The sequence below is a fragment of the Taudactylus pleione genome, unplaced genomic scaffold, assembly GCF_031769625.1.
Source record: "Taudactylus pleione unplaced genomic scaffold, aTauple2 ptg000436l, whole genome shotgun sequence".
NCBI lineage: Eukaryota > Metazoa > Chordata > Amphibia > Anura > Myobatrachidae > Taudactylus > Taudactylus pleione.
The window spans coordinates 2,033,768-2,052,830 of record NW_028284838.1 but is presented as its reverse complement, the minus strand read 5'-3'; the positions used below and the strand labels follow the sequence as shown (position 1 = coordinate 2,052,830).

Here is a 19,063-nt window from a genome sequence, read left to right as displayed (position 1 = left end):
TTAGTCTGCAGATGCAAAAAAGTCTCTCTCGTAAAAATATCTCCACACAGATGAAAGTCCAAAAAACTTTACTTACTAACAATGATCTGATTACAAATAAAATAAACTCTTTCCTCTGCACGTTAAATGAATCAATCATGCATTATATTTATAGTGACGTGTTATATCAGACAAACATACAGTTTATATTAAGACGGTGATCTCATACACATGACTGGCCACCATATGTATGAGTTAACAAGATTGATGTCATTTATCTGACACTCCGATGTAGCCGCAGAGCGCGTTTGTGTAACCTCCACTCCAATGTCAGCACAAGTTCACGGCAGCTCAATATTGAGAATTCCTTTTGTTTGCAACTAGATCATTAATACTAAGAAAAATGTTTCTGACTTTCATTTTTGTGGAGTTAATCACAGTTTACAAGAGAAATTTTTTTCCATCTGCAGACTATTTGCTACTGCTAATATAATAAGAATTTCTCTGAGCCTTTATGAACACAGTAGTTATGTGAACAGTTGTTCAGGAATGAATGCTGAGTAGCAAATGACTGATGTCAGTATTGCAGATTTCCCAACTAATATATAACAGCTTGCCGGTATTTCCTGCTGAATTAAGAGGTAAGGTGCATACACACGTAACGATTTTTTTGAATGATTTGTCGTTAACGACGTTGTTATCGTTCAATCGTTCAGTTTCTGAGTTATAACGGTGTACGAAAATCGATCAAGCGCGCTCCCGTTTGTAGTTTGTAGTTCATCGTCCATTTCAGATTGTCCGACATAACGATTTTCATTAAGGGAAGGAACATTTTTCGTTCATCGTTGTAAAAATCGTTTATTACACTTAAAAAAATCGTTCACCTTTTCAAGGGAAAATCTGACAGAAAATCGTTGGTTACAAAATCGTTACTTGTTTATGCACCTTTATGATTGTTTTCATATGATTAACTAAGATATTTATTATTAGTAGTATTATTATTATTATTATTATTAATAAGCTTTATTTGTAGGCTGCCACATGTGGTCCGCAGCGCCGTACAAAGGACAAACAATAAGACAGTAGCAGAACAAAAGAGTAAATAGTTCATTACAGTAACAACAAATACTAAATAGTACTACATCCGCAAAACAGCTATGGAAGCAAAGGGTACAGGGGAAAGTACACCTGTACCTATTAATGTGGGCACAACTGACAGGTTAGAGCCTCTAAATGTGGGAAGGGGTGCCTGACGGCAGTGAGCCAAAGGAGGTGTGGTGTATAGCTGGTGTGCAAGAGCAGTAGGTAGTGAGAACAGGAGGGAGGAGAATTTATTTGTTTTTCAGTTTATTGTTTATTTTGTGATATAACAAATGGTATGCTTTTCAAGAACCTGTTCTACTCTTTTACTTTAGCACTGTCCATTCAGTGGATTTTTTTTGTGATACCTAGATGTCTTTCTAAAATGTATTTCAGTTTCTTGTTTGCATATATACACTACGGGATACCTTAACCCTTTTGCTGCTGAGGCTTTTCATGACCCTATGCTGAGCCTATTTTGGTACTTTTTGGATTGGTCATATTCTAACATCAATATTAGTAATACAAATTGCACCTTGTTTGATTCAGAAGGCTTTCAGTCTTCAGAAAACACAATTAGTTTGCTTATACCTTCTGATATGGCAAAGAAAATCTACTCAAAATGGCCAAGCTTGTGTGTGCGTGTGTGTGTTTGTAAAAAAAAGTTAAATTAAAGCAAATATGTTTTTATTCTAAACCCCCACCAAGAAATAATATGTAGTTCTTGCTTTGACATTAAACCACCATTCCTAAATCACAAAGAGCAAAATTGTAAACATAGGTTTTCATATTAAAATGATAAGTTTTGCTTGCATTCACTGTGTTAAATGAAATGGAAGACATTCATAAAATGTATATTAATAATATGGGTAGAGAGGATAATAAGCCCCCCAGTTTCTTGAAAATAGTATAGACAAGATTTAGGCATTGTAACACCATTCCCTATAGATGGACTGCTTAATATTTTCTGTAGTGTAGGGTGTTATTGTCTGATAATCCCAAAACATCACCAAACAAAGGCTACATCATTTCATAGACAGGATCACTCCATAGTTTACTGAATACGTTACAGGGGGAATCAGCATACCCCTTCCCCTTCCCTGGACATCTTAATGCTTTCTATGGTGCTGTGTGTTATTTTCTGGTGATCAAACATGATAACCAGACATTAACTTCTAAGGGGCCACATCGTTTGAAAAGGGGGGCTCACTTCTTTGAAACGGGGTGCCCCATAGTCTGTAGGTGGCAGGCTGTTGGAGATTGGTCACTTTCCCACGCCCGTCCCCTGGCACTTCAAATATTTTTGTAGCTTAGGTTTGAGCACTAGCATGCTCTGTGACATCAGGTCACGCCAGGGCATTTATGTCAGTATCATCAGCTTTTCCCCCCAGCCCTCAACAACAGGAAATGCCAGTGGGGAATGAGAATTATTTTTAGTACTTTGTTTGCACTGAATGGGCCAAATGTGATAGAGTGCGAGATTCCGAAACTGCCAAGATTTTTGTGAGTTAGCAGTAGAAATGTAAAGTAGCAGTGTTTAGTAAGTCAAAACCAACCTGGTTTTCTAGCCAGGGGATACACAAAGCTCCATAACTCTCACACATGGGGGAATGAAACTCAGACATGCTAAGTGTTTTTGCTATGCATCTCAGCGTGAATCTCTATTTGATGGAGGAGCTGCATGAGAGTGCCTAAAGATGTAAGTGCCTTGACAGCTAAACAGAAACTGGCTTTCACCTTGAAACATGCATTTATCCCAACATACTGTTCTTCAACAGAATGGCTGTCTAATTGTGGATCAATTATGTTCAGGGCTTAGCTGCATGATGCAAATAGGGTCACCTCCCATCCAGGAATCCTACGGACAGTGCAGATATCATGAGATTTGTCTGGAGTACAGCTGCTTGTCAATACCGGTGGTTGATGTCTATGGATGGCTATCAACTATTAATGGTTTTCCACTGGTGGTCGATTGTTTGCCATCGACGGCAGCAATGATCTTTGTGTTTCCCTGGGTCAGGGGTTACAAACCTTCACTGATTGGTCCACTGCAAGCCATTTCCTACAGCAAGGATGTCCATCGATTGGTGCAAATTTTAGATACTCCTTGTCAATGATTTCATGTCATCAATGTTAAGCACTGATTGCACCATCAATGGTGACCATCAATGTTTAACCCACTAATGGCCATCACTAGTGATGTCCAGAAATTACAACTTCTCTGCATCTCCTACTCTGCCCACCACACTTGCCCCGCCTCCCGCCCTCCAGTCCACCTCCACCTGTCCCACTACTATCTCCAATAGCCTCAATACCTGCCTCTTCCTGCCCAACGGCATGCCTTGTCATGCTGCACAGTCCACATCCACCTGCCTCCCACACGGCCTGTATCCTATGACTGATCTGAGGCCAACAATGCAGTACATACAGTAGATGGCAAACAGGGGCTGTCATATATGTACACAAGCCAGATCGCTACAAAGGCACAAACAGGACCTGAGTATAGAAGTCAATACTAATGTGAGAAGAGCAGAGGAGGAAACATGTCTAGAGAATTAAATTCTAAGGATGTATAAATGGGATGTAAAGTCAGTACTGGAATAAAGGGCAAAAGTTAACTGCACAGAAAGCCATACTGCTATTGTAAATTGTCAAAATAGTAATTTTCTAGTTAACTATGGGCCTGATTCAGAGTTGTACACAAACCCGATGGTACAACTCCGATTGTTTGAGATCTGTGCATGTGCAGGTCTCCTTCTACAATTACAGTGCCAGTGCCACTAAGCCGCATCATGATTGACGAGCTGCGGCGGTTTGGGGGTGGGGAATGGGTGGTGATGGGCAGCGTTCCCAAAAACGTTTTCTGGGAGAGCCAAGGCCAGAAATTTACTGGCCTTGGCTATGAAGCTACGATGGAGGCATTTTATTGCATTTTATTCCTCTGCCGTGTAAATTTGTGAAGAAAATAGTTCACTTTAATAAGTTGCCATTTTAGTAACTTGGCGATGTCAACTTATTACAGTGATATATTTCAAAGTGAAATATTTTCTTCATATAGTGACATGACAAAGAGATAAGATGCAATAACACCCGTCATAGGTATAAGGGCCTGATTCAGAGCCGGACGCTATTTGCGCTCGCTCGTCCAGAAAAATGGGCTGGCTATTTAAATTAACCGTTAGCTCTTTGCGGTCTGTTCACGCCTCTATGTCTGAACGAGCGAACAAAACATGCGAACGTAATTTTGAACAAAACGCCCCCTGGCCGCTCGCATCATACGTCATGTCCGCTATTTATTAGATTAATCGAGTACATCGGACAGCGTGTGAACTGCTCGCTATTCTTGTGGTTGGTTTTTCCTACCACAATCATGCGAGCAGTTATAACTATAAAACAACCAAGTGACGTGGTCGATGACGCTGCTTCAGTAATTATGTACACCCTTAAAACGCCCATTTTGACCGTTTGGCACGCCTGCGTTCGGTTCTCCACTCCCCGTTTTCAAGCACCTTCCCCTGCTACCACCCACATACGCCTCCTCCTGTCACTCAAAATAGCAGGCATTCGCTATTTAGCGAGCACACGATTTTCAGCCGTTATCTGTACGCATGCGCAGTTGCGCGAACATCGGTCGGAACGAACGAGCGGCCGCTTACGAGCGGCTCTGAATCAGGCCCTAAGGCAACAAAAGGATGTCATAGGTGTCACAGATTCGTAGTTTGAGAGGCTGCATTTTTGTAAACTTTGGCAAAAAATAAAATGATCTGCTGTGTGCTGTTTTGTGGGGGTAATTTACTAGGAGAAAATGGGAATTAAAACTGCATTGATACCATTTGTAAATTGGAATAGTAATAATAAATGGATTTATGGCAGACTTGTGGATATACTTCCCACTTCTCCATAAGTCAAACACATTTCCTTAAGCAAGCCTAAGGACGCTCCAGGCGGCACTGCTGCATAGATTCTGGCTGCAGGGTGCCTTTCTAGGCACCCTGCTAGCCAGATGAGGCTAGCAGAAAAAAACTCAGAGGGCCAGTCCAAATGATTCCGGGGGCCTTATACGACCCTCGGCCTGAGGTTCTCCATCCCTGGTGTAGATTGTGTCCCCTTGTCCAGTAGAAATAATTTTGTTACCTGTAAAATAAAAAACATACTCACCTACCCCTTGGTTCCGGTCCTCTTCGGTCCATGTAGCTCAATTATTTTTACTAAAGGTGCTACATGTTATAATAAACTATAGAACCTATAACAAGTGGAGGCTTTTTTTGTTTTGTTTTTACAATCATCGAGTGTGCCTCTCTTTTCCCTTGCAATTCCTTTGTGGCATGGTATATATTCTCAATTTGACAATAAAATAAATTTAAACAGCTATATCTATGGTCAGCTATTCTACAGTTGAAAAGAAATAAACTATAAACATATACAGTACATATACATTTTTTTATGGAATGGTATAGATATAAATAGCTATATCTGTGGCCAGCTATTCTACAGTTGAAAAGAAATAAACTATAAACTAGGGATGTGCGTCGACCCACGTGTTTTGGTTTTGGATTTGTATCTCCTTCAAGGTTATGGATCTGGATTTGGTTTTACAAAATCACCATTGCATGTTTTGGTTTTGGATCTGGATTTTTTCTAACAAATCATAAAAACAGCTGAAATCACATAATTTTGGCCTTTTTTTGTTCCTACAGTGTTATTAACCTCAACAACATTTATTTCCAGTCATTTCCAGTTAATTTTGACCACCTCACAGCTCACAATGTTGATTTCATCCAGTTTAGGCCAAAAGGTTGCATTGAGCTAGCTGGCTGAATAAGCTAAGCGACAGCAGTGGGCGGCACTAACATGTGGCAGTTCAGCTTCCAACATGGCACAGAATGGCACTGCAGTGGCAGATAGGATGGCACTTTAATAAACTATAAAATAAAAAATGTCAGACAGCAATGCCCCAAACAGCACATAATGCAAAGAAAAGAGGTGCAAGATGGAATTGTCCATGGGCACATCCACCCACCCATATGTTGTATATAGTACAACAAATCACTTCAGCGAAAGGGACAGCCAATTGTGGCTGAAGCGATTGGTTTGTTTGGGCCCCCAAAAAACAAGCTACCAATGGGTAGCTGACATTGCTGGCAATGATGTCTCCATGCACAAGCTGGCTTTACAGAGGCAAGATGTTGTCGCCATCATCATCCGATTCCTCACTCTCATCAGTGTGTACATCATCTTCACACAATATTAATTTGTCCCTGCTTGAATCCACCATTACAGCCTCAGATACCCCTGTAATTTTTGGATGTAATTGGCGGTAAAGGTCTTCCTCGTGAAATTTGTAGTTAATTTTGTTGAACATCATCTTTTCTACGCAATCGCTGACAAGGTTACCGACTGTACTGAAAACTCTTTCAGAGTACACACTGGAGGGTGGGCAGCACAAGTAAAGCAAAACCAGTTTGTGCAAGGGCCTCAAAATTGCCTTTTTTTCCTGCCAGTAGTGAAACTGACTGTCTGACTGTTACAGTTGTCTGGGGGTCCAGACGACCAGAATACCTTAAGAAGAGAGACACCAGGAAACGTAGGGTGAAATCAAAGTAAGTGACTTTATTGTCACAAAAAAACAGGCAAGAACGTATAAAAGAATAGTCCAAAGTAAACGGTGCGGCTGAATGCCGGCGGTGCGGCTAGGGAGCCGATGGTGCGACTAAGGATTTGATGATTGGCTGGAGAGCCAGTAGAGTGGCGGAGGCCGATGTTGTGGCTAGGGAGCCGATGATGCGGCTTAGGAGCCGTTGGTGTAGTAAGGTGACGATGCTGTGGCTGGTGAGCCAGTAGAGTGGCCAGAGGCCGATGTTGTGGCTTGAGAACCGATGATGCAGCTTAGGAGCCGTTGGTGCGGCAAGGTGCTGAGGATGAGGATGGAGCACCTGTGGTGGTCGGAGGCCGATGTAGCAGCTTGGGGGCTGAGAAACAGTCTGTGCGCTGGTGAGGCTTGGAAGCCAGGAAACAGTCTGTGCACTGGTGCAGCTTGGAAGCTGGAAAACAGTCTGTGTACTGATGTTTAGACAGTATTACTGGTACAGAGTGCAGGGCTGGCTGTAATTTAAGAGAAGTAGGACCCAATCAGAGCCGTCTCCAGCAGAGAGTAATTCCTGATCACAGGCTGATGTGCACCTGAAGTCTACAGAGAGGCAGATGATTGAAGGCAGGAGCTAGGAACTATGGTTTCATCAGGAGAATTATCCTGCCAAAGAGGAGAAAAGCTTTGGGACAAGGCATCTGCCTTAATGTTCCTGGAACCGGGACTAAATGAAATGGAATAATTAAATCATGTGAAGAAAAGTGCCCAGCGTGCCTATCTGGCATTCAGTCTCTTCCCTGCGCCAATATATGCCAGGTTTTTATGGTCCGTGAGGATGGAGATCTGATGCTTGGCCCCCTCCTGCCAGTGTCTCCAATCCTCAAAAGCCCATTTGATGGCCAACAGCTCACAGTTGCCTACATCGTAGTTTCTTTCAGCAAAAGAGAATTTCCGTGAGAAGAAAGCACATGGGTGAAGCTTGCCATTGGTCGGATCCCTTTGAGACAAGACTGTTCCAACACCAATCTCCGAAGCTTCTACCTCAACCATGAAAGGGAGGTCAGGATCAAGATGACGGAGCACTGGGGTGCTGATGAATGCAGTCTTGAGCTTCAGGAAGGCGTGTACTGCCTTGTCAGACCAGTGGGCAGTATTGGCATCCTTTTTCGTCAGTTCAACAATCGGTGCCACGATGGTTGAAAAGGACCCGATAATTCTTCTATAATAGTTAGAAAAGCCGATGATGCGGCTTAGGAGCCGTTGCTGCGGCAAGGTGCTGATGGTGTGGCTGGTGAGCCAGTAGAGTGGCCGGAGGCCAATGTTGCGGCTTGGGAGCCAATGATGCGGCTTAGGAGCCGTTGGTGCAGCAAGGTGCCGATGGTGTGGCTGGTGAGCCAATAGAGTGCGCAGAGGCCGATGCTGCGGCTTGGGAGCCAATGATGCGGCTTAGGAGCCATTGGTGAGGCAAGGTGCCGAGGATGAGGTTGGAGGCCGATGTAGCAGCTTGGGGGCTGAGAAACAGTCTGTGCACTGGTGCGGCTTGGAAGCTAGGAGACAGTATGTGTGCTGGTGAGGCTTGGAAGCCAGGAAACAGCCTGTGCACTGGTGCAGCTTGGAAGCTGGGAAACAGTCTGTGTACTGATGTTTAGACAGTATAACTGGTACAGAGTGCAGGGCTGGCTGTAATTTAAGAGAAGTAGGACCCAGTCAGAGCCGTCTCCAGCAGAAAGTAATTCCTGATCACAGGCTGGTGTGCACCTGAGATCTGCAGAGAGGCAGATAATTAGTAGCACCTGAGAAAAGCACACAGACAGACTGGAATGACAGGCTATGAACTGAACACAGACAAAACAGGATTAGATGCAGTCTCCAGTAGTAATCAAGACTGTGAACTGCCACCAAGATGATCCACTACCTGCTGATCCTAACACTGACATGCCTATTTGGATGCTATCATTAAAATAGTCCTCCAACATTCTTTGAATGGTGACCGTATCAGATGGAGTCACGGTAGAAGTCTCATTAATTGTTAAGCTGACGATCCACTATACAATTTTCTATCACAGTGTTTCCCAACGTCGGTCCTCAAGGCACACTAACAGTCCAGGTTTTAGTGATATCCATGCTTCAGCACAGATGGTTAAATCAAAATAACAGGTACTAATTAAGAAACCTGTGCTCATGTATGGCTATCCTTAAAACCTGGACTGTTAGTGTGCCTTGAGGACCGTGGTTGGGAACCCCTGTTCTATCAGTTATCTGTCCAATCTGGCTGGTTGGAATGAAAACCTGGTAATGTATGGAAGCAAATGACAGTCGATCATATGGTTTTAAACACTGAAAAAAGGCCATTTTTTTTTCAAATTGGTTAAATTTGTGTGTTTTAACCAATTTGTCTGAACAACCATTTTTGGCTATTTTCCAGTGTTTGTGAGAAAATGGACGGTTGTCATTTGCTCCCATACATTAACAGGTTTTCATACCAACCAGCCAGATTGGACAGATATCTGACAGAAAATTGTATAGTGGATGGCCAGGTTAAGAAATTCTTTTAGACCCGACCCGATGTCAAAACTTTGTTGTAAATTTAAATAAAATAAAGGATAAAGTCACAGTGCCTATCCCGGACACAAGAGACACACAACAATCAAAGTAAATGTATAGAAAACAATTTATTATATTAGGTACATAAATAAGTACCACATGATATAATTGGCATGATAGATAATAAATAATAAATAAATAATGAATAAGCAGCTCAATGACATCTATGATCTGCAAAACTAAAAAGCTCTTTGAAACAGACACATATAATAAATGGAAATCTCAATGAGGAGCACCAGCTGTATGCTCCAATTTGTGCTGTTTCTTATGTATCCATCTGTTTAAAAAGCGAATAAAAATGTAGCATATGCATATGAAAAAGTTATCAATTCTGCAAGTATACAATGTTCATCTTAGACCAACTGGTAATAAATCCTTTAGTGGGAATCCGAATAACTTGTGCTTATTTATAGACAAAAACTGTTGTTTGAACAAATTGTTAGATCAAACATTTAACAAACTTGCCTGACGACCATTTTCATCTGTTTTCTGGCATTTAGGAGCAAATTGCTGATCATCAGTTACTCCCATACGTTACCAGATTTTAATTTCAACCAATCAACTAGTTGGATGGTTGGACAGAAAATCTTTACGTGTGTATGCAGTTTAAGAAGTTCGACTGCTAATCCACACCCGGTCCCAGCATATACAAGTCTGAGATAATCAGCCAATATGCTGTATCCCTCTATGTGCTGTATCTTAGGAGCGATGAAACTGAATTTGGTAGCCCTCCCATAGCCCGGTTAGCAGTACTCGGGCTGGGAGATGTAGGCAGGTAAACTGCTCACCTGGTAATGTTCCTTTTTCATACGGGATCACTGGAAGTTGTATAGCGCCTTCTTTATCAGAACGGCTGACGGCATGTGTCAGAGTTTAGCCGTGTTGGTAAATTAAGCTCAACGGAGGCGCTCCGTCCGAGTAGATCAACTCCGGAGCACCAGCAGCCACGGCATAGAATCCAAACCAGGGTATATGATGCTGCAGGGTCTGGGATAATGCAGTGACACTCTGCACAGGTCCCCACAAGGATAATTGCAGGTCAGGAGTGCAGGCTTTACTTCAGGGACACCCTTAACGCGTTTCTTTCTATTTAGAGAATTTCTTCTGAAGCTTTTTAGGTTTGCAGATCATAGATGTCATTGAGCTGCTTATTTATTATTTATTTATTATTTATTATCATGCCAATTATATCATGTGGTACTTATTTATGTACCTAGTATAATAAATTATTTTATATATATTTACTTTGATTGTTGTGTGTCTCTTGGGTCCAGGATAGGCACTGTGATGCTATCCTTTATTTTATTTAAATATTCTACTTGGATTTAGGGTGTTGGAGGATCCCTAGGAGAGCTGCCTGTCACAATTCCACTGCAGAGAGGAGGGCGCCCTTATATCTTTCTCTCATGAAAACTTGGTTGTGTTGACTCATCTGCATCATCAGTGGATCTTTTTTGGGGAAAGTTTAGGTTTTTCCTGGCAGCTGCACTTGCTGGAGAAACTGAAGGAGGAGCCATCGCTACATCACGTGCCGCTTGAGCTGACAATTTCCTTACCAACACCTCTTTGCATTTCTTCAGATCTGTGTCTGCTGGGAAGAAAAACACAATGTATGACTTAAACCTAGGATCCAGCACGGTCGCCAAAATGTATTGATCTGATTGTAAGATCCTAACATCCTTTGGATCCTGGCAAAGTGAATAAAGGCAAGGGCATGTCTTCGTATTGGCCAGGATGGCACTCGTCATGGGCGCCAGCCAGTGGGGGGAGCGCCCGATCACGGGCACTAGTTTTTTACATGTATACTGGTAGTGGTGTGCCCGGTTCCTCTGCTGCCAGATGCACTGCTACTAATACACTTTACATTTACAGTGGGCACTGGCTGGGCAGCGCTGCGCTGTCTGTCCCATGTGTTCCACCCCCTCCCTGGCTTGTCTCCTGTCTCTCCCATCCTGACCCACAGTGCCCTGCACCGCCGAGCAAGACCATGGTGCTTGGTGGCGTGACAGCTCCTCCTACCTCCAGGACTGCCGGGAGCCAGATCGTGACATCACGTCACACTTTGTGCCTGGAATAAGAGCTGTCGGCCCCACACAGGCTACAGAGAGGACCATGTAGGCTGCAGACAGAAAGAGGAAGTTGGTAAGATACTGCGGGGGGGGGTCTTGAAATTACAGAGGGGAGCAGGAGGTGGTGGAGGCAAGATTGACAGAGGGGAGCAAGAGGCTGGAAATACAGAGGGGGCAGGATGCTGGAAATACAGATTGGAGGCTTGAAAAACAGGGCAGGAAAGACAGTGGGGGGCAAGGGTTGGAAATACAGAAGGGGGAGAAGACTTGAAAGACAGGTAGCAGAGAAAGGAAAGGGTGGGACAGGAAGCTCAAGTGACAGAGGGAAGGAGGTGACACAGGGAGCAGGAGGCTGGAATGATATGGAGTAGGAGATTGGAATGTCACAGTGAGCTGGAGGCAAAATGGAGTAGGAGGCAGGGGGGCGTCATGAGGCAGGACATGATACAGAAAGCAGGAGGCTGAAGATGACACAGAAAGCTGGAAGGGACAATGGGCAGGAGGTTGGAGATGACAGAGCTGGAGGCGACATGTTGGATGAGGCAGGATGTTGGTTAGACAAAGAATGTTGGTGGGGTCTTGGAGCAGTAGGTAACACAGGGAGCAGGAGGCTGGAGGTGACATGGGGCACAAGACTTGAGAGACACAGGGCATGTAGATTGAAAGATACATGGATGAATTGGACACAGAGCAGGAGTCTGGAGTGACACACGTAGGAGGCTGGAGGGGACATGAGGCACGAGTTTGGTTGAACCTCTGTTGTATGATAATGACATTGGTTATATTCCTACACAAACAGGCATCTTATGGTAAATGGGATTTCCTACATGAATAGTGAATACCGACTGTTTGCCCAATGAGGACCAAATTCTTCAGAGGTTCCCCATCGCAGCTGATCTCTCAGTCAGAAGCCTCACTGCCGTACGATGAAGGAGGGGAGAGAGGGTGTTCGCCACACGTACAGCCAACATGGTGTTGGTTTACTAACTGCTAGCAGCGGGGGGCAGTCCCTTACTCTGCCAGGGGCTCTCGGGCCCCTAAATACGCCCCTGAATAAAGGACTTGATGTACAACTCCGACATTCTTAGCGGAATCGCTTCATTTCAGCTCGTCCTTCAGTTCTCAATTTGCTTTTCCAACAGTCTAATTAGGGAAATTACCTGAAAGTACCTCATGCTGGCTGTGTCTGAACTCACTTCACAGGTGACTACTTCAAAGGGTTTCAGCACTTTACACAACACGGAAAGTATATTCCATTGAGCTTGAGTAAGGTACATTCCCCCTCCTCTTCCTATGTCATAGTATGCTGTGTAGCTTTGAATGGCTTTTTGTTGTTCCTCCATCTGCTGAAGCATATAAAGGGTGGAGTTCCACTTTGTAACTACCTCTTGCTTCAGCTGGTGACAGAACAAATTCAGCATTTATTGCAGGTGCTGCAATCTTCTACATGCGCCTGCTGAATGGCCAGAAATTTTGCGGGCCACAGAGAGCATCTCCTGCATGGCCCTGTCATTTAAAAAAAATAATTGCACCACCAAGTTGATTGCATGAGCAAAATATGGGACATTTTGGAGTTCAACCTGCTGTAATGCTCTCACAATATTGGTGGTGTTGTCGGAAATCACAAATCCCGAGGAGAGTCCAAGTGGGGTAAGCTACATTGCAATGACTTCCCTGAGTTTTTCTAAGAGGCTGTCAGCGGTATACCTCTTAGTGAAACCGGTGATACACAGAGTAGCCTGCCTTTGAATGAGCTGCTGTTTCTAAGATGCTGCTGCTGCTGTTTGTGCCACTGAAGGCAATACACTCACCCAGTGGGCTGTTACAGTCATGTAATCTTGTGTTTGCTCTTTTCCACTTGTCCACATATCTGTGGTTACGTGGACAATGGGTACAACAGTATTTTGGAGGACACTAATTAACGTTTCTTTAACATCCCTGTACAGGCTGGGAATTGCTTTTTTTAGTGAAGTACAACCTAGATAGGATATGGTAGCGGGGACACAGGACCTCAATTAACTGTCTTTTACCTCACTGCACTAAAGGCTGATATCGGACGCACATCTAATAACAGCATGGATGTTATGGAGTCAGTGATCCACTGTGCAACTGGGTGACTGCTGTTATACTTGCTCCCCCTTGCAAAGGATTGTTTAACAGTCAATTGTTTTTTTTAACTACTACTAGTAGTCTTCCTGGTCCCCTTCTGGGATGAAGATCCACTCCCAGCAGCAGCAGGTGTAGCGCTCAAGGATTTTTCTGAGGAATCCTGAGAGGACTGAGTTAGCCTTATCAAATTAGATGCAGGACTAGTTCTGATCATGGTTGTGGATATTGTTGATGAAGGTGTTGGTGGTGAAGATGCCAGGTGCTTGGATCTAGCAGAGAGAAGAAAGCTATCTGACACTGGACTGCCTGTTGTTGCTTTTTTAGCCAAAGTTTCTGAATTTTGCAAACAGTTTGGATGAATGCACTGTAGATGATATAATAGGGAGGAGGTTCTTAGATGGTTAAGGTCCCTACCTCTACTTACCCTGGCATGACCATGGGTACAGATGGCTTGACAATTGTTGTCCAGATTTGTGTAAAAATGATTCCACACATAAGATGTGGATATTTTTGTTTTATGCTCAGGCATGACAATCCTTATCATGGGCAACAATTGTTTCCACTGGGGCCTGATTTACACAAACAACATCCTGATCAACAACATCATCAGCATCGGCTTTAGTAGATGATGTAGATGGACTAGTATTATCATGACAGGTGGCACTGGCAGCAGCTCCAACACTAGTATGTGGTTCTTGCTCTCCTCTCAAATGATCATTCTCCATAGCAACAAACACGAACGAAGTGGGGTACTGCACACACGTCAATTTGTACCAATTTTAAATATTACACTGTGGTATCAATGACCTACAGTATCACAATATTTTTTATGAGTACACTGTGCTATCACTTATAGTGTCACAATACATGTTGAATATTACACTGCGTTTCCACTTACAGTGTCACAATATTTTTAATGAATACACTGCGCTACCACTTACAGTCTCACAATATGTGTTGAATATTACACTGCGTTTCCACTTACAGTGTCACAATATTTTTTATGAATACACTGCGCTACCACTTACAGTCTCACAATACGTGTTGAATATTACACTGCGTTTCCTCTTACAGTGTCAAAATATTTTTAATGAATATATTACACTGCAGTATTACTGACCAACAGTGTCACAATACTTGTATGAATAATATTACACTGTGGTATTACTGACCGGCAGCGTCACTCACAATACTTTATGAATTATACACTGCAGTATGATAAACCTACAGCGTCACTCACAATATGGCCAGCAGTATCACAGTGTTTTGGATACACTGGGGTAAGGGGGTATGGCATACAGCGTCACAGTGTGGGTTACAGTACAAAACAAAAATATTTGTAACTTTTTTACTTTTTTACCTTGCCTGGATTGGACAACACAGCCCAGCACAGCACACCCCGGTATTGGACAACACAGCCCAGCACAGCACATCCCTGTATTGGACAACACAGCCCAGCACAGCACACCCCTGTATTGGACAACACAGCCCAGCACAGCACACCCCTGTATTGGGCAATAAAGCCCAGCACAGCACACCCCTGTATTGGACAACACAGCACAGCCCAGCACAACCCTGTATTGGACAACACAGCCCAGCACAGCACACCCCTGTATTGGACAACAAAGCCAAGCACAGCACACCCCTGTATTGGACAACACTGCCCAGCACAGCTCACCCTGTATTGGACAACACAGCCTAGCACAGCACACCCCTGTATTGGACAACACAGCCCAGCACTGCACACCCCTGTATTGGACAACACAGCCTAGCACAGCACACCCCTGTATTGGACAACACAGCCCAGCACTGCACACCCCTGTATTGGGTAACATAGCCCAGCACAGCACACCCCTGTATTGGACAACACAGCCCAGCACAGCACACCCCTGTATTGGATAACACAGCCCAGCACAGCTCACCCTGTATTGTACAACACAGCTCAGCACAGCACACCCCTGTATTGGACAACACAGCCCAGCACAGCACACCCCTGTATTGGACAACACTGCCCAGCACAGCTCACCCAGTATTGGACAACACAGCCCAGCACTGCACACCCCTGTATTGGACAACACAGCCCAGCACTGCGCACCCCTGTATTGGGTAACACAGCCCAGCACTGCGCACCCCTGTATTGGGTAACACAGCCCAGCACTGCACACCCCTGTATTGGGTAACACAGCCCAGCACAGCACACCCCTGTATTGGACATCACAGCCCAGCACTGCGCACCCCTGTATTGGACAACACTGCCCAGCACTGCATACCCCTGTATTGGGTAACACAGCCCAGCACTGCACACCCCTGTATTGGACAACACAGCCCAGCACTGCACACCCCTGTATTGGACAACACAGCTCAGCACTGCACACTCCTGTATTGGACAACACAGGACCCCTTGGGCAAAGTACAGCCCTGACAGCCCGGGACTCAGCAAGCAAATGGTGCCGATCACCGCGGGGAGGGACCTATACACAATCCAAGCCCACGAGAATCTGACAGCGGGATGAAGACGTTTTGCCTCGTTTTGGGATCTGAGTTAGGCGGGAAAACCCGGGCCAGACTCGGATTTCGGCCCGAATCGCGAAGTTCGGGTAGGTCCGGTTCTCAGAGAACTGGATACACTCATTATTGCTATAAACATATAAATTTTTCGAAGATCTGCAACATTCTTTCAACAAAATATACAACTAATAAAAGTAATGGCGGTTTGACAAATTTTGTTTATAGTACAGGACAGTAAATTGCAAATCCTCTACTTATCACTTTATGCATTCTTTACATTGGTTTTCTGACTTCTGTATTAAGCTTACAATTGAAGATATATTACCTAATAATAATATGCATATCCCTCCCTTCTGTATTTACAATTGTAATGTGCACACACCTGTTGAAAGAGAAACATGATATGAATCCAAATCTGCGGATGTCGGCTGATGAGGATAAAGCTGGATTTACTGTAAAGACAGTAATGACCCTTCATTGGGCAGCTGAAGAACAACTTTGCTACACAGCTTTTACATGTATCTAGAAATAAACATAGACAATATTAATGTTAGATGCATAGCTGAATACAATATTACAATCATTAATATTTATTTATCCATGTTCATACTCTCCGCCTGCAGTATCACAACCTGCATGAACATAGATGGACTTGTCAATAAATGCCTCTGATGTGTGACCTTTACAGTACTTTCCCTTATGTGTCTAAGGGGTATATTGACTAGAGTGCGGGTTTATAAATGTAAGATGTTGCCCATAGCAACCAATCAGATACTATCTATTATCTTCCATAAGATGCTAGATAAATGTTAAGTAGAAACTGGTTGCTATGGGCAAAATCTCCACTTCTAAAAACCCGCTCATTAGTAAATATATCCCTAATTTTCAGAGTTGCATAAGCATAAGACGCATATATTAGGAGATCTCAGGTGAACCCATCTTTCATTTATAAATCACACATGTGCACTAAAGGACATCTTCACAGAGAAACAAGGCTCCTCGACATTGATACCCTGATGCAGAAAATATCTTGAAAGAATGCAGTCACTCACTTTATCAAATCTGCCACTCTGCCTATGAGATGCACACAGCAAGGGGGACTACAAACTGTAGACTATTGGAGGGAGTAAGGGAGTATCACATGGGCACATTAAGGGTTTGATTCTGACCTGCTCGCTAAGCTGCATACGCATGCTATGGGCGATTATCGCACATTTGCGCATGCGTATGTGTCAAAGTACGCATGCACGAACCAGTCACTCCATCCAGAAATCATGCACTCGTAGTACACGGGGTGGACGCTACTTTGAGTGACAGCGCCGTTTGTGGGTGGTAACAGGGGAAGGTGCTTGTGAACTGGGGAGTGGTGCTGCGAACGCAGGCGTGTCTGGGCATCAAAACGGCATCTTATGGGTGTGCATAATTAGCAAAGAAGCGTCATTGTACATGTCTCTTGCTTGTATTTCAGCCAGTAATCGCAGTGCTTGCAGCAGGTGGTTCTCGATGGTTCCGATTAGTCATATACTTCCTGGGGATGATGTGTGTTAAGACAGAAAAGTGGGCGTCTTTATACTGGCGTATGTTTGCTTTGCCGTCGCTATCTAAGACATAGAGGGCGTCCTTACCCCGGACAGTGCAATCACGGAATTTGCATACCAGGCCCATTTTGGCTGCGAGAAAGCGCAGCTTAGCGTCCGGGTCTGAATGAGCTCCTAAGTTCAAAGTGAGGTTTGTAATTACTCCAAACTAAAATCATTCATCTACGGTATATGTGTAGTACGGATAAGATATGACACAAGCTCTTTACTAACTCCAACTAGGGGTGCAGCCAGAACTTTGTAGACTCCATAGCAACATTTTGAAGGGTCCCCTTCCCCCTTGTAGAGAGACACCTCTCTCCACAGCAATTGTTAATTTTATGCACCACTAGCTAGAGTACCCGCCGTTGCCCGGGATTTTAAGAATAATTGTTTACACATCATCCTCCAACAAACCTCTCCTTAGGCAGGCCTCACGAAAAGTGTGACAAACTTCCCCATCAACAGTCCTAAGGTCTTCGAAACAAGTAGGACCTGTAACAGTGTAATGCAAACTTCGGAGATAGAAGCATTCAAAATTTGTCGGATGTACAGTGTAAACATGGCCAAGAGCTACTGTTACTCTGATACCAGGATGACCATCTACAGCGACTCCCTGTTTTCTGCGCATAAAAACTTTTTGAGAAGCATTCCATGTGTAATATTTTGTCAGCTCACAGTACAGCAGGGTCCTTGCAAAGTCATCATTTTGATATAGTTCGAAAAAAGAAGTCAATGTTGTTGCGTAATTTGGTATAGTCAGAGAGCTGAGAATGCTGGCAAAGCCTGCTAAAGCTGTCTTCGATAATAAACATTAAGATCATGACAAAACATGACAACACAAAACGCTTGCTCCGAGGCCCTACCCATATGCCATGAGGCCCCACAATGAGCGTACAGCAAAAATTGTGTTTTTTAATTAATTCAAAATTAACAGTAATTAATTTCGATTACAAATTTTTTTAGTTGCCTCCGCCATGTTTTAATACGCCAATATGTAAAATTTCACGATCTTCGCTTGTAAACTATGGATTTGTATAGAAAGACAGAAGGACAAATTTTCGCTTTTATCTAGTAGAGAAGATAGAAAAGAAAAAATAGTAGATAAGCTAAATCCTTTTCTAATTTCCGGACCTGACCTGTAGAGGGTGAATGCTATGCAAAAATTGTGTTTTTTAATTCATTAAAAATGAACAGTAATTAATTTAGATTTCGCATTTTTTTAGTTGCCTCGGCCGTTTTATAATACACTCGTATGTAAAATTTCACGATCTTGGCTTGTAAACTGTGGATTTGTATAGAAAGACAGAAGGCCAAATTTTTGCTTTTATATAGTAGAAGTAGAGAAGATACAAAAGAAAAAATAGTAGATAAGCTAAATCCTTTTCTAATTCCGGACCTGACCTGTAGAGGGCAAATGCTATACAAAAATTGTGTTTTTTAATTAATTAAAAATTAACAGTAATTCATTTCGGTTTCAAAATTTTTTAGTTGCCTCCGCCGTGTTTTAATACGCTCGTATGTAAAATTTCACGATCTTGGCCTGTAGA

General features: G+C 43.4%; 1 protein-coding gene across 1 annotated transcript in view; it reads right to left on the bottom strand.

Annotated features, from left to right (window-relative positions):
* The window catches only part of VEPH1 (ventricular zone expressed PH domain containing 1), a 538,007-nt gene that overhangs the window by 135,327 nt on the left and 383,617 nt on the right, over positions 1 to 19,063 (bottom strand). The window contains exon 9 of the mRNA XM_088447638.1: positions 16,319 to 16,458. Within this exon, the coding sequence (XP_088303764.1) occupies positions 16,319 to 16,458 (140 nt within the window). The remainder of the gene's footprint in view (positions 1 to 16,318; positions 16,459 to 19,063) is intronic.